The 16,445-nt window shown below is 46.7% G+C and overlaps 1 protein-coding gene across 3 annotated transcripts in view; it reads right to left on the bottom strand.

Moving 5' to 3' along the window:
• Aff3 (ALF transcription elongation factor 3) overlaps positions 1–16,445 on the bottom strand; it is a 534,054-nt gene that overhangs the window by 239,521 nt on the left and 278,088 nt on the right. For all 3 annotated transcript variants that reach the window (XM_046440319.2, XM_058578305.1, XM_058578304.1), the window contains one exon: positions 11,406–11,453. In XM_046440319.2, coding sequence (XP_046296275.1) covers positions 11,406–11,453 — 48 coding nt within the window. The remainder of the gene's footprint in view (positions 1–11,405; positions 11,454–16,445) is intronic.

A 16,445-nucleotide genomic window follows, 5' to 3' on the forward strand; every position in this document is an offset into this window, starting at 1 on the left:
CCACAACCCCAGCCCCAAATTCTTAATATTTTAATTCCATAATATTTTAATTCAATTGTTCAGTGTTATAATAAAAAAAATACTGCACTAAAAAGAAAATCTTGTAATGAAAAATCTGTAATAATAAGCAATGAGCTTCCCACAGGATACAAGTTTTATAAGCTTCTAGGATATCCAGTGGGGAAAACAAGATGCCTATATACATGAATAGGGGTACCTTTCAGTGTGTGTGGGGAAGTCAGGATACAGGGGGGAAATCAGCTGATGTGATCATATGAAACGCCTTTCAAACCTAAGACTGCACATGGGAAGAGGTCCAGCTGTCCTGATGTATCATCAGAAACTGAAGGTGCCTAGGGAAGTAGTCTTGCTTAGGATTGTTCACCAGAAGTGGAGGCGCTGAGCAGAATTTCTTTCTAGAACCTCTCAGGCACAAATGGCCCCAGGAATGGAGCTTTGTGCAAATGGAAAAATGCTTCCTGTTAAAAACACAATTCATTTGGGAGGAAAAGAACCCTGACACTGGGTGACCTATTCAGAAACTATGGGCTGTGTGCACAACTCTGCAAATTAGAACAAAACAACACTTGAATAAATAGGGGAGTGTGTTCTAAAAGTTTTAGAAAACTCCTGAGTTCCAACCTCTGCATTTCCTCAATACTCACATTTCATTGAATCTAATGAGCATTAAAAACAAAGAAATTACACGCCTGTAAATCAAATTTATCAGAACTTATAAAACAACACATAAATACGATGGTAAGAGAAAAAACTTTGGTTTCTAAGGTTTTTTTTAGGTTAAAATGAGATTCGTAATTATAAGATTCTAAGAACTAGAACAAGGCAATTATGTCTTATTTAAAATATGTGATTATTATCCAGATAAATGTTCTCATTTTCAAGGCCTCCATCTCTTCCATCCTCAAACTATCATTTTCTATCTTAGAGATTATTTTTCTAAGATCTGTGTGTATACAATAGTAATTTGCAGCACATCAGTGTAATTTCACAACCCTTAATTTGAAAAATAACAGAGAACACTGTGTGGGGTTTTCATAATAAATACAATTTAAAAATGTGTGTCTTGGGTTGATCACTTTGGATAGATGTGTTTTAATTGATCCCAAACTGTTTTACCCAGAGCAGATTAGCAGAGGAAATAGCTTTGACTTCTAGGCCTGGCCTCTATCAGCAGCAACGTGGCAATTAACCAAATTAGGCCTGCAAACTTATTATCTTGATATCTTTGACTCGTCAAATTCATTACCTATCAAAATGTGAAACTCAAGCCTCAAGAAAGATAATCAAAATCCGAGGGGCCGATACAAAGAGTCCGAGTTCTCCTGAGGGGTCCGCTGTAGGATCTGCTGGGTTCCCTTCCTGTCTGACCATTGGGAGTCAGCAAGTGAATTTTCACCTGTTTGCATTTGCACTCATTGTACGGGATGTTCCAGTGTTTCCAGAAAACTCCACAGTCTTGAATGTCCTTGGAGATCAAAGGTTTTAGAGGAATAGACCTCCAACATGTTTGTTGTTATCCTCCTGTTGGAGGATAACAGAGTGAGAGAGCAGGGAGAGACTTTGAGCAAAAGGCCCAAGTTGGCTCATTCTTCATGCACTTGTTCAGTATTTTTTGGCGGGGGGTGGGGTGGGGCAGGGGCAGTATAGAGATCTGAACTCAGGGGCACTCGACCACTGAGCCACATCCCCAGCCCTATTTTGTATTTTATTTAGAGACAGGGTCTCACTGAGTGGCTTAGTGCCTTGCTTTTGCTGAGGCTGGCTTTGAACTCGAGATCCTCCTGTCTCAGCCTCCTGAGCTGCTGGGATTATAAGTGTGTGCTACCATGCCTGTCTTATTCTATGTTTTTTAAGTACCCATTACATGCTGGTCATGGTGCCAGCCCCTGGTATTTGATGGATCCCTGGGAAATAAGAAAGGCCATTGTGTAGTAAGGGTTGTAATAAGAATAAAGGGTACCTGGGAACACAGACTAGGAGTATCTAACTCAGATCTGGGGTATCAGGGAGGCTTCTTGGGGGGGAGGACATCTCAAGTGAAGCTTGGTAGATAAGCAGGAGTCACTCAGCTGAATCTGTGGTCAGGGGTAGGCAGAGCATGAATTAGGGCCGGGTGAGGAGGGATACTAGAATACGCTTGAGCCCTGGGTGGCCGGGGCAGGGGGCTGATGGGTGGGGGCAACTAAAATATGTGAAGCCAACAGGTGCTTTGGAAAACTGGTTCCACTTGTATGGTGGAGACTGGCTGGAGGCAGGCAGGAGGCAGGAGGCTAGAGGGCAGCTCTTAGAGGAACAGAGGCAGGAAAAGATGGTGGCTGAACCAGGTGGGGACCTGAAGGTGGAGAGAATGGACCCATTTGAGGGATCCAGAGCTGATGAGCTCGGAGAGGAGCAGCTTGTGCTGGGTGTGAGGCAGAAGAAGAGCAGAGGGGCTTGGGTAGACAAGAGGGTTGATAATTCATGATGGAGGAAAGGCTGGTGGACGTGGCGATAAGGTGGGGGGTCGGCCACGGTTAAAGGCAAGCACCCGGGAGGCAGCAGGAGAGGTGAGCATGACACAAAGCTGGGGTTGAGGCCAACTGATGGAGGGTGTCGTTAACAGAAGCTAGAGGGACAGTGGCACACTAGAGCCAGGGGAGAACCTAGGAACACCGGCACCGAGGTTAGATGCAGGAGGAGAGACCCACAGAGGACCCCAAGCAGAAATCTCCACAAAGTGGAGTGGCCCCTGGGGGTGCAGGGCTGGGGAGATGTCAAGGGCATGAGCATTGTAACTCGAATCCTGTGGTCAGCAGCCTCCAAGGCCCAGCAAGAGACCAGCTGGGGAGTGCTTCAGGCTGGGGAGACACCAGGCAGCAGGGGCTGAGGGGAAAATGAAGAGGAGACACAGAGATGAGCCAAGAACATCGACCAAGGAGGAGAAAAGAGCCGCACAGATTGTCTCACTCAAGAAACCTTACATTCCTTCTTTCCCTCTTTTTGGGAATCATCTGTCCTTGTGCACCCCAAGAACAAGAAGCCCACAGAAAGATGGCAGTTGGAAGAGAATGGAGAGAGAGGGGCGCAGCCTCTGAGCTCCTGAGTGGGCTGCAGCATGGACAGAGGGGTCAGCCTCAAGGAGCAGGAGGGCAGACAAGGAAGGAGGGAACTGTGGGATGCAGGGAAGTGTCTGGGTGGGGGCAGACCAGGTGGCAGGAGCTCCAGAAAGGTGGGTCTGTGCCTGTCTGCCCCAGAGCCATGCCCCCGATTCCCAGAACAGTGCCTGGCACCCTGGCTGGTTGCAGCCAGTCAGATGTGGGACGCCCACTGGGGACCATCTGCCTACCAGGGACAGGCAAGGTGAAGCACCTGCAGGTGAGAAGACCTGGCATCCCAGGTGTGCTGAAGGGAGGGCGCTCTTACCCAGCCCGGCCGTATAAAGTGGGTTCTTTGGAATCACAGGGTCTTACTCTATAAGGCACAGAAATGTGCTACACACACACACACACACACAGCATCTTCTGTGGTGTTAGGATTTCACTGGGGGTGATTAGGAAAAGGCCACTAAAAGTCTTTGGGGCTGGGGGTGTAATTTGGCGGTGGACAGCTTGCCGGGCATGCGCAGGGCCCTGGGTTCCATCCCCAGTACTGGGAGGAGGAATTCCTCAGGGGATTGATGAGGAGGCAAGAGCAAGAAGACAGAGACCAGCCAGCAACCCTACCCCCTCCAGGGTGACCTCGGGTGGAGGGTGAGACAGTCCTGAGGGGTGACCACACAGTCTGGATGCTCCAGTCCTGATCTGGAAGTGGGATCCAGAATAAACCAGAGGTCCTAGTGCCAGCTGCTGGAGGGCAGCTCCTGCTGCTCCATCCAGTGGTCCCAGAGAGACCCAGGGGTGCACGAGGGACGGAGAACTGAGGCGTGTCCAGCCTGCAGAGACAACCCTGCCTCAGAGCAGGGGCTCACCTGGTGTGGCTGTGCCAGGCACAGGTTGACCCTGGAGGGGAGTCTGCAGAGAATTCAGGGGCAGTGATGGTGGCAAGAGGTCTTCAGTGACTTGTACTTGAGGAGTTATCTGCAAAGACCTGATGGAACTTTCAGGTCAGAGTGAAAACCGAACAATTTCTGTCGGGGAGAGGTGAAGTAGGTGACAGGGACCTTCGGGCTGGGAATTTCCTGCCTGGGTTTACACACGAACGTGCCTACTCCCCAGAATTTTGCAAAGAAGTAGAGTCCTAACCTGTCCTCATATTTTAAGGGCTAATATTGCCTTAGTAGATTTTAATTTATTTTAATGTCTAGATACTTCTTAATTAGAACTCTAAACATTCTTTGAAATGTCTTAAAATGTAAAAATTCTGTAAATAATTTTCAGTTCTGACCTCTAGTAAGGTTTTCAAAGTCTGATGCATATATAAGGTTATATTAAATACAGAAATAGGAAAGGAAAAATCAATTGCATTGGTTCTCTTAAATGAAGTCATAAAGCAAGTTGCTTGGCCAGTATTGTGTATCAGCAATGCACAGTTGGACTGTTGGAGAAGGACACTCAAGTGAAACCAGATTAAAAATAAGTTACGGAGGGCTGGGGGTGCAGCACAGTGGTAGAGCATGTGTTAGCATACACTAGGCCCTGCATGCAATCTGTAGATAAAAAAGAAGTTACATGTATGTATTGTGTGATATTCAAATCAGAGCATCAGAGTAAGCATGCCTATCTCCTCAAATATCTATCATTTCTTTGCAATAAAAACATTAAAAATTATTTTTTTCTGACTTTGTAAAAATATGTTCTCATTATCTGTAGTTACCCGACTGTACAATAGAACACCAGAACTCAGTTCCCCAGAAACAAGTATAATTTTTATGTGTTAATAAAATAAAATGAGTAATGCATTTGGGGAATGCATTACTGTGATTTCATATGTACTGATGTCTGTAACTCTGTAGATTAAAAACAGCAACACTGTGATGGCAAAGATAGGAATTCGCACATTTTTGGTGGTAATGAGCTATATCTTCAGCCTTTTTTTTTTTTTTAATTTTGAGACAGGGTCTTGCTGTGTTGCTGAGGCTGGCCTTGAACTTGTGATCCTCCTGCCTCAGCCTCCTGAGTTGCTGGGATTACAGGCGTGTGCCACTGCACCGGGTACATGGGCACACTTTTTTTCCTACATGATTCACATTTAAGCTCTTACTTTTCTGAAAATTCTCACCCAAACATAGAGGAGCCAAAACAAGGAGGCCACTAGGAGAACTTGAATGGAACTTATAGATGGGGACGTTTGGTTCTAGGACCACACACAGAGGGGGCCAGAGAGGCAAAACTCTCAGCTCTAACCCTGCCTTCTACCCTCTTGGTTTGGATTGCTGGCAGTGAACTCTACAAACCACCTGTCAGGTGAGTGCTGCCACCAAAAGGAGCCCATCTCTACCTGCCTCCATCCTCCCCGTGCCCCCTCACCCTACCTGCTGAGCTCTCCTGTGTGCCGCGGGTCTCCCGAGCCCTGAACTCTTCCACTTCTTTTTGAGATACTTCCTGCCCTTCCTTCTTTAGTTCTGTTGGTATACCTGGTAAGATCAGAACTACAGAAAACCTACAAAAATTGAGTTTTTCTAATGCCTTGATCCTCTGGTATGGTGCTAAGGGGTCTTTAAGGATCTCACGAGAAGCTGTGAAAACCTCACAGTAAAATGTAGATGAACACCCACGAGGTGCAGAATCTACCCTGAACTGTTAGGGCAGAAACAATAACCTCACAGCCTTTTACACACCCACACTGCTGACATTCCCTGGGTCTTCTACACATATGGTTCTGAATATGGCTGTGTGATTTCCAACAGTGTGTATCAGGACGAGGCAGGAAAATACAAAAAAGCAAAGCTATTCTTTCCCAACAGGAGCTTCCAGACCTCTGGGGTTCCCATGGACATCACCCCCAAACTTCCGGGCTCAAAATAGATTCTAAACTGGAGAGGTTTCTTGCTCTACCTTTGTTAGAAACAGAACTCCTCCAGAGTCACTGCAAAGCCTGTAGACGTGCAGCCAAATGGCTCTGCTAACAGGAGCACACTGCTGGATACGCCTGCTAGGCACCGGGACACCCCTGGAGATGAGTGTAGCCATTCAGTCAGGGTTCTGGGTTTCAGTGGAAAAGTCCAATACAATGGCACCTATTAAGAACTCATCTACAGATGTAAAAAGATAAAAAAAGTATAAAAGTGTGTCACTTGTGTTCCTAACCATTCAGATAGCCACGTGCAAAAAGGAAACAAAAGAAACATTACCAAGTGCACTCCTTTATCTTGGAAAAGGCTTACTGCAGGTTTTGCTTGGTGGTACTTCTCTAGCCTCAGGTTTCTTTGGTTTTGATTTTATTATACAACAACAAGTAATGGGATATAGGAATGGGGCCCCTCCACAGGTATACCTGGATTGATTTTGCCATTGGTGGGCTTCATTTGGTCACTAATGAAATCTTTACTGTTGGAAACAACAAATGCAATTATTTCTAGAGGAAACAGTAGGAGCTGGGGAAGAGGCTGTCTGGTCTGCAGCAGGGGAGATTTGACCCCAGCCAACTCTGCAAATGACCCAAGTAGGTCACTGAAAACAAGTCATCTCTTTGTTCCCTCTTCTCCAGCAGGCAGAGAGGGGCTAATATGTTTTCATCTGAGTTAAGGAGCATGTAGACACTGGAGCACAAGGCTTCACTTGTCCCACCATCCGGAGTCAGGACACGGGATGGGCCGTAATGATGGGAGTTACACAAGACAGTGCTCCCAACCCACAGAGCTCCAGACCACAGCTGGAAATCATATTCGGGAGGCTCCTTAGTTTTTGGAAAACCAAGGAAAAAATGAGTTCCCTTTATTCGCCTGAAGTCTGTTCAAGGTAATATCTGGAAACTGCTATGAATCTCCAGAACTCCTCACTGCCTTCTTAGAAACAGAGAAGGAACTCTGTGGAAATATTCTCTATGAAAATTTCACAGTGCGGTAGAATTAAATTAGTGACCAAAGATGAAAGCCCAGAAGGTCATCTGCTCCCATGCCGCAGTGAACATGTCTCCAAATTCATTCCTTAAGCTCACCCCAGAGTCTCCAATGCTGGCCTCTTGGAACAAAGGCGCACCAGGCACATCCTAGATTCCAGCCTCGCACTCCTCCCATTAAGTTGTAAACTTATTTTATTGGCTGAATAAATGTTAATGCCTTTATATGTTAATGGGTAAAGCTCTGAAAAGCACCGAAGTATTACAGCACTGGAGCCTTTGAGGATGAAATATGGCATAACTTGGAAATCTGTCTGTTACAAACATACGCCGTCCACGAGGCCCGCCAGCCCTTGTTGCTCATCTGCACAGAACTCGGTTCATTCCGTTAAGAGAATCTTGCCCTTGCACACAGATTTATTAGGTCCCTGGATCCGAATTTTCTGGGTAAGTATAATTATACTTTACACACAATGTATTATTAAAATGACTTGAAAACAGTCACCTCAGCACAAATAGAGGGGAGAGGAAGAAGTAAAGATGAGGCTGTAAAACCCGTGCGAGATTAAGTGCACCAAGACATGACGTAGCACTTCTGCATCCTGAACATTTGGAAACGGAAAACCTCCCTTTCAGGGCAAAATGCCTGGGTGGTTTCATTAATGAGCCAGGGAGACTTCTGCATTTAGTGAGACCACCCAGAGAGAGGAGAGAGAGAACGAGAGTGAGGGGGAGAGAGAACTGGTGCCAGACATCGTTAAGGTCTCAGCTCTACCACTGACAAGCCCTGTGACTTTGGGTGACCTGACTTGAACATCTCACCTCAGTTTCTTCACCTGTAAAATGGGGATGTCAAAGGTGCCTACCTGGTGGAGCAGCTGTGATGGTCAAGAGAGGACCTTGGGCTGCCTACTTAATGAGCGCTCGGTGAATGCTCTTCCAACACCTGGGGACACATTGCTGTTGACAAGGGGGCTGAATGGAAGCTACTGGCCTTTTCTCTGGGGAGCTGTTGTCTCTAGTGGATTCTGTCTCCTCCACTCTGCAGAGACAGCACTCAAAGGGGCCACCAAGCATGTTCTACCCGCTAGGTGGTTTCAGGTCCTCATCTTTCCTGTCCACAGTGTCCTAACGCTGTGGAGCTTGCAACTCTCTGCCCTGGGGTCCCATGATTTCACCATGGCAATATTCATGAAGCACCTCGGATCACTGCCTCCCCCTTCTGTTGACCCCGGGGGATCCTCCTGTGCTTGGCCTTTAAACGTGAGAATTTAAGCTCTCACGATTTCTTGGTCTCTAGTCTCTCTCCAGGAAAATGTTGCCATTTCTATGGGTTAATTGCCAATGATATGCTAATCAACTTAATGAGCTGCTAATTAATATGCAAAACGTTGGCCTGCATCTCAGAATTCTGCTGCATTCCTGCACATGCACCTCTGCTCTCCAAGCTTACTTGGGTTCTCCAAGGCACCTCCAATCAGCATGTCCAAAAATGAACTCATGGTTTCCTCTTGTTTCCCCCAAAACGCTCCCCCTGTCTGCAGGCGCACCTCCCCTGGAGTCCTGAAGAGCCTTGCTTCTTCTCCTAACCCCTCCCTCCATTCTCCATGGCACTTAAATTCCAACGTCACCACGTCACTCTGCATGAATGCTCCACCGCTCCCTTTCTTACAGGATCTTGAACATGACCTGACCCAGGAGGCCAGTGCCCTCAGGCTTCCACCACTCTCGCTGGACTTCACCCTCCTTCTGAGCAGCCACTCTGGCCCTCCCTGTCCTGTCAGGGCCCTGACGAGTCCTTCCATTTCCCCACCTGGAGTCCTCACCGACTTCCTATTTACCCTCAAGCACCAATTCAAATGCCACCTCCTCAGGGAAGTCCTCTGTCCCCTCAAAGAAGGTCACAGTTAAAGTTACAGGTTCATTTAAAGAGGAATCTTTAAAAAGCAAGCGCTGACCTCTCTCAGAAGACTGTCCAGGAGGGCGAGGGTACATGCCCATTTGGCCCACCGTGGCTGTCCCGTCTACGCCCCCATGTGAAGAGGCAGGAGCTCCCTGACTGTCATCATCTCAAGGCATTTTTCATGACCCGCCTCTTCTTCCACAATAAGACAGCACCATCGCTCCAACATGGTGGCTACAAATAGCAAGTCCTCCAGGTGACCTTGACCATGATAGGTTTGCCTGGCTGGTCACAAGGGCAGAAGAAGTGATAAGGACACTTGGCCTCTACAAAGACCATCCATGCAAACTTGGCTCTGAAAAGATCACATCTATGATTGGCAGCACACGAAACCGGCAAGCCACCTCGATGACGTTTATCATTTTCCGTTAGAGAATCATGCCACTCACCCTCTTATTGATTTATTCGTTCATTCAGCAAAATTGGGAATTCTAAATTCCAGACTTTAAGGTCACCGTCTGGGAGGAAGGCTGGCATGGGAGAGACTCACAATAAATGTGACAGGTCCTCACTGAGGAGCCCTGTGCAATGGAGTCCTTAGGGGGAGAGGGGAAGATGACCTTGGAGGATGACTGATGTGGGGGGAGGCAGACAAGAGGCAGAAAGACATTCCAGGGGCCACCAGGAACCCTGGCTGGCTCCCTGAGGAGCTCCCAGTGCTAAAGACCCCTGCTGTCAGAGGGAGAGAGTAAGGGCTCTCTCTTTACTGCTGCTCGGGCCAGGGCACCTGTTCCTTCAAGTCTCTGCTCCCTCCTGTGCTGGAGCGACCCTTGCAGGTTCTGGGAAGAGCAGAGCTCAGACAACCTGCTGTCTTCTAGCACATTCCCTCTCCCATGCCCCCCTCCACAGACTCCTCCATCTCCCCCATGGACACAAATCCACTGCCTGCGAGCCCAAATTCTCTGTCTCACGCCCAACTGGGGGACGGCTGAGGCGGGGGTGCCACCAGTGTGGGAGGAGTCAGTGTCATGGGATGGCAGGAGCTTGGGGAGGAAGGAGGCTCTCATCAGCCCTCTTCAGGAAAAAACAAGAAAGCTTCGCGGTCCTGACTGTGGCAGTCTGCTTTATTTTAATTGAATTTTACTTTACCTAGACTCTCTCTCTTCAGTGTGCATATCACTCACATCTCTATGCAAACCGGAGGCCCTGCTTAGAGAAGAGAAGAGAAGGGCCAAAGGACAAGTTTCTTCCATATCCTCCGAAAGGCCCAGAGGTGACACAAGGTCTAGAGAACGGAAGAGGGGACCCGTGTGTGCTGGTATTATCATCTTGCAGATTTAGACACCAAGGCCCCTCGAAGGATTATGGCTTCAAAAGGGAGATTTAGACTCTGAGCAAGGAAGCAGGGCTGTACACTAACACTTAACCTAAAACAGAACAGAAGAGAGATAACATCTACTTCAAGGCCCCAAGGGAAGCTGCCTGCTTTGACAATCGTTTTCCACATTATTTACAAAAAATAATAGAAATGATTATGAATTAAACAAATCAAATTTTCAATTAAGTCTCTTGGTCAACTTGCAAATTAAATTGATTTATTAAAGGGGAAAAATCCTTCTTTTTTATTTTTCTGTTTGTTAATGTAGAAGCTTAAGTCAAACCATTACACGGTATTACTGTAATGCACTGGCAATTCAAGGAAGAGTGTGTGGGATGTTGAAAAGTTAGGAATATAATAAAATAAAGTTGGTCCCCCCACCCCTTTACAGGGAATGGCTACTCCATCTGGTCTAATTTGTCTTGGTGCTTTGCCCAGTATAATATCAGTTTTCTGAGAACTGTAAATTATTAGGTGACTCCCTTGAAAAAATACGAGTAAAGAGGACAGTCACTTCCTGATTGTGGGCTGGGGTACTCAGGAAAACACGAACACGGCACAAGGGCCCACACCCCACCTGCCAATCTGCCTGCGAGACAGACTCATGCAGGAAACTTGGGGACCGCGGTGGTGAAAAGGAAAGGCTTGGAGTGACAGGGAAGCTAATAACATGCAGAACAACACAGAAATACATTTTCAGGCTCAGCATTACCTCGTTGTCAGGTGCTTCTGATTCTAATTAAGTTTAGAAGAAAAATAACAAGGCAACTCCTGCCTGACCGAAAAGTACAGATTATTAAAAGATGCTCTCAAAGAGTCGGGTTTAAATGGGTGCATCCAAATGTGGGTATCGCCGTAGTTTTCATCTACAGACTGTTCTTTTGTCTTTGGGCCGATGGCTTTACAACAGTGTCATCTCAGCCGGTGCCACGGCTCCTAGGTGAGCTCCTAGGTTTCTAAAAGAGGTGTGCTTGTTCAATGTCTTAGGCAACTTACATAATCACCTCCAGAAAATGCAAACATCAAGCAACATATAAACCCTGCGCTCCCTGACGCTGGGGCCACACGCCTCCTTTCTGCCTGACGTCCAGGCCCAACACATTGAGAAGATTTTTAAAAGTCTCTTACCCGGATTATTTCTTCGACACAGCTGTTGCTTTCTCCAGATCGACTCTCCTGAAAGTTAAGGGAAAAAAAAAAATTAAGCCTGATAGAATAGTTATGGCCACCAAGAGCAGAGAGCTTGCAAGCTTCCACATCAGTGAGGAAAAACAGATCTGTGGACCAAGGGACGCGGAGCTGGGCCTTGCTGACAGGCGTCTTTCCTCCAGGGCTGGCTTCCATTTTGGCTATGCCGTGCCCCCTCCCCAGCCTGGACATGCCTTGCAGAGGCTCAGCCCTGGGCCTTCCAGCCACACTGACTTGAAGTGAGGTGGGCTCCTGGGAGTACACAGCATGACCCACAGGTCTCAGCCCTGTCCACCTTGGGTTCCACCAAAATATGGAATCCCTAGCCATTGCTGTGTAAGTGGATCCAGTTTACCTACCAAAAGAGCCAGAGGGGGGACAGTGGCTGTGACAGATTAAGTAGAAATCTACAAGTTCCATAGACCTCAAATCCTAGATTTGGCTCCAAACCAAAAGACCCCAAAAAGACACCCCCTCTGAACCTCAGCACAGCCTGCTGGTGTCATACCCTGGAGCCACCTGTTCTCCTGTCACCACACTGCTCGGGCCCTGGTGATGCCAAGGGACTCTGAGTTGTGGTGGCTTCAGGTCACAGTTGACCCTGGAGAGTACTTTAACTGGCAGAGACACTGTTTGGCCATTTATGGTTCCATATCTCAGAGGGCAGGACGAGATTTTGTGGGGATATGAAGTTGGGGAGCGTCTGTGCCCATCTGTGGCCTTGGAGAGGTCATTCTCTCATCTTGTAATTAAAGCTGTTGACGTCAGTAAGTGTGACCTCCTAGAACGGACCATTCAGTGATCTCTTCTCCAAGTCCACTGTCCCTTCCTCCTCACAGTTCTCTCTCTACCAGGAATGTCACTGGCACCTCCCCTGGTTTTCTAGATAATTCCAGCTCTGCGGTGGTTTCCTCAGAGCAGCTGGCCCTGACCCTGGGGTCCTCTCTCAGCGGCACTCACTTCCTCATGATGGTCTTCCCACAACCCCAATCCAGTTACTGATTCTCCAACACCGTCCCCACCCTCGGGAATGTACCCTTCACAGATTCAGGGCCTCCACCTGGCCCTGCACCCGAGCTTCACACAGCATGGAGGAGGAAGTGAGAGTTATCAGATGACTGACGAAAAAACAAATTAATTTATTTTCTGCAGCTCGGAGGAAAGTGAGGCCTATCAGGATCAGCTCTAGGCGTTTCAAAGATGGCGGACCACACCTTCATGCTCCTCCTGCCCCTGTGTATGCCACTCCATGCTTTTTCCTAGGGGAAGATCATTCCCTTTGGAATAGTCTACCCTTCACCCCACGAAGGGGCCAGCATGTGGGAAGGTCCCACACATCACGGAAACCTCCTTCTATCAAGAATCAGCACTTTGTCCAAGTCTCCCAACTGAGGTCCAGAAAATCTACAAGACTTGGCTGAGGCCACAGCTTGGATTGACCATGGGATGGTCCTCCAGAAGGGTTTCCCAATCCCAAAGACTGGGCTTCAAACACATCCTCTCCCTTAGTATGTCTGAGCTTATCTATCAGAAGGAAGCTGCAGCAACCACCACAAAGGTTGTGCCTTTTGGAATGACCTCTCTGGATATTTGGTGTTGAGAAAAAGTGGTCCCAACCTACCATTGAACCCACCCCCACTTCTCTTACTCCCCCTCCACGTCCCCAGTCGTTCTTGCTGTGCGACATGCTGATGGGGCAAATGCTAAACTCTCAACGTACTTTTTATTTTCTACCTTAGAACAATTATGGAAAACTCTGATCTCACATTCTCCTGGTAGAATTACCCAGAAAAAATAGCATGCTAAAAAGACTCTTCCTATTAAACTTGGGCTTTGGTTCCTTAAAGCTAAGCTTCCCCCTGAAGGGGACCCTTTCATTTTATTCTATGTGGTTTATATTAGATGACAGGTTGTTTTAGGGACCCTCTCTCCCTATAACCTATGAAGTTCCACCCCCTGCTCTGATAAAGGAATGCACAGAGAAAGGAATATGGGGCAGATGATGCACTGTTAGATCCTTCTGTTGTCACAGGTGACCGTGTCTGTAGGTGTGACATTGGGTCATCTGGATGGCAGCTCCAGTCATGAGCCTCGATGGCCTGGGTATTCCCTGCTAGGAAGGCCTCTTGCTGCTTCCAGAAAGTCCTGGCCTTAAACCACAGCCTGGAGAGTCTTTGGCAACGGGCACCTTGGGTCTTCTCTGGAACATTGCACTGAGGACTCAAGAAGACTCATTGCTTTGGATTTCCAGGGCTCCATTTGTACTGGAGTGGATCCAGGAGACACCGTACTGCAGAAAGCCTGAACTGAAAGGCCCCTTGGAGCTAATCTCAGGCTGACTCAATGACTTTGGCAGAGGGAGAAGCTGGCTCAGATTAGCCCAGGGCTTTGTCCAAAGTCATTCTGGCAACAAGGGACAGTCAGGACAGAATCCACGCACATTTTTTTCAGCACTGGTTTGATGAATTTTCTCCTGTGTCATGCTGTCTCCTAAAGCTCAGTTCTGAGGATTGATTCAAGCTGAGGCCATTTTTAGGCTTCAAGTGGGGAAATGAAAAAAATTCACATAGCATTTGGGTAAATTTCCTTCTCTGTCCCATGCTGCCAACTGTCCAGTTCTTAACCACTGTCTCTCAACCATCAACCTCCAATATGGCATGGTAGATCTAAGGGAGAGGAGACGGGAAGGAAAGGGTCCTAACTGCTGTCCCTTCTGAGGCACTCAAAAATAAGAGGCCAGAGTTTGTTTCCTCAGAAACTGGAGAAGAATGAAATCCCACCTCAGCATTTCCGAGTGCTCAGAGGGGTGGGTAGTAGGTTAAGGCTGGGGAAGGGGACCGAAGGGCCCCCTGCTCTCTTGAGGTCCTTCTCAGACCCAGTTTCAGCTACAGTCGCGGGCTCTGATTATATTTACATTCTGAAAACTTTGCATGCTTAGGAACAAGATTAAGACACGCACGCAATTTACATCTCCAAGTTTGTGTTTATATTTTTCCACAATAAAATTATTGCTTCCCTTGGAAAGGTACCCACTGAGAAGAGGACTGCACAATATAAATTTTAATTACTCTGTTTTTTTTTCTTTTTTGTTTCAGGGTTTGTAGCTGTTGTTTCACGCTGAGTTGCTGAGCAGTTGCTTGTATTTACTCCAACTCTGATGAACCCACCTCATTTTCCTATCATTACGTTTTGAAATCTGTCATAACAGTCTCACCTCATTGAACCTCTAACTAAACTTCAATTAAAAGCAAGCATCCCCGGCTCATTCCCCCTTCCTGCAGCCTTGCCTGTCGCGTGCTTTGCCCCTCATCCTACTGTTTAAATACACACAACACACACTCTGCCAGGGAAATGGCAGGAACCAAGCTGAAGGAAAGTGGAGCTCCAGAAGCAGCCAGGAGCCACCCAACGCAGACAGCAGAAGTCCCTAATTACCACGCCAAGCACAGAGCCCTGGCAGAGCAAGGCTTAAGGAGAAAAGGCCCGATCAAATCAGTGAGAAATGGCATTTCACCACACAGGAGATGAGCTGCACACATTCTGGTTTTGAAAATAGTTTAACTCTTCATCAGATACATTTTGGGTGGAACTTTTCATCCCAAAATAATATGAAGTCTCAACGCGTGCATTTGTCTGCAAGCACTCCAAAGACCCCCGAACATTCACAAAAGAAAAAGGCACATACCTAAATGCGCTTTTTTTAAGAACTTTTTTTTTTTTTTTAAATCATACTGTTCTTGATTTACAGAAAGTTTGAGATACTAAGCAATCCCAAGTGCCATCAATGCTATGGAAGTAGGCACGGGGATCTATGTTCCAGTTCAGGGACAGTCCTGATTCCATGGGAAGACCCATCCCTGTGATTGGGTGTTCAGCCTCATCCTTAAGGACAAGGTCATCTGGGAATGACAAGGCCCACAGCCCGTGTCTCCTACATTCAGCTTGTCCACACCTAACCTGACACTTCCCCGCCAAGGTCTGCACTGTGCCCTCAACCCCCAGCTGCAAGTCCAGCTCCGTGTCCAACCAGCCCCCACACGGTGCCATCCACTAAGCCACCCATGAACAGCTGGCTCTGCCTCTGTGAGCCTACTGTTGCTACCATCATCTGGACGTTTATGCACTCTGAGAACAAAACAAGCAAAATCAACCATCAAAACAGAAGGGATGCATAAAGGCGCATGATAAAATGCCAACAAGATGACAGGAGGCAGAGGACATACTAGCGTCAACTCAAGGACAGGTCATAGCAAAAAAAAAAAAAAATCTGCACAATGTGGAATGAAAAAAAATAGGGCATTAATAGAGCATCAGGTTAAATATTCTAGGAAAAGGAAGAGAAATAGGATTATTAAGGTTACAAATCTTCAATCCACTTCCATTTTTTGCTGATAGACAAAGGATACTACAAAGGGAAAAAATATATATGGGAGTAGAGAATTGAAGCAAAAAATTAAATAAGGCACAGTTGATATAATGACCTTAGAATGCTCCCAAGCTCTCAAGTGCGCCTGAGACAGTTGCTGAAGTGGCAGAGACTGAGGCGATCATGTCACTTAGAGCTTGGCTTCAGAAAAAGCCTAAGTGTTCCCAAGGTAGTTGTTTTATGGTCTGGACTCTTTACCCACAAATTTATCCCAACGATGAAGCTATAAATTAAATGCAGTGGAGACATAATAATCTTCCAGATTTTTAAAAAATAAAACAAAAACTACAAAGAACTTTGTTATAGAAAATAATGTTAAAACACAACAAAATAAAGAGATGCTCTAAAGATTTTCTTAGAGGAAAAATTTACACACTAAAGTCTTTCATTCTTTTTTCCAAAGGAAATTTATGAGCTAATCAATGAATTAACAATTTAAAATTAAAAGAGAAAAACAATGGAAGGCTAAAGAACAAAATAGTGGAAAATATATGGAATATTTTTAGACTATAAAGTCAGTAGAATCTACAGAGCCCAAATAGAGTTTCAAAAAG

Source organism: Marmota monax, unplaced genomic scaffold, assembly GCF_021218885.2.
Source record: "Marmota monax isolate L192 unplaced genomic scaffold, Marmota_monax_Labrador192_F-V1.1 WCK01_AAM20220418_F8-fsc00210, whole genome shotgun sequence".
NCBI lineage: Eukaryota > Metazoa > Chordata > Mammalia > Rodentia > Sciuridae > Marmota > Marmota monax.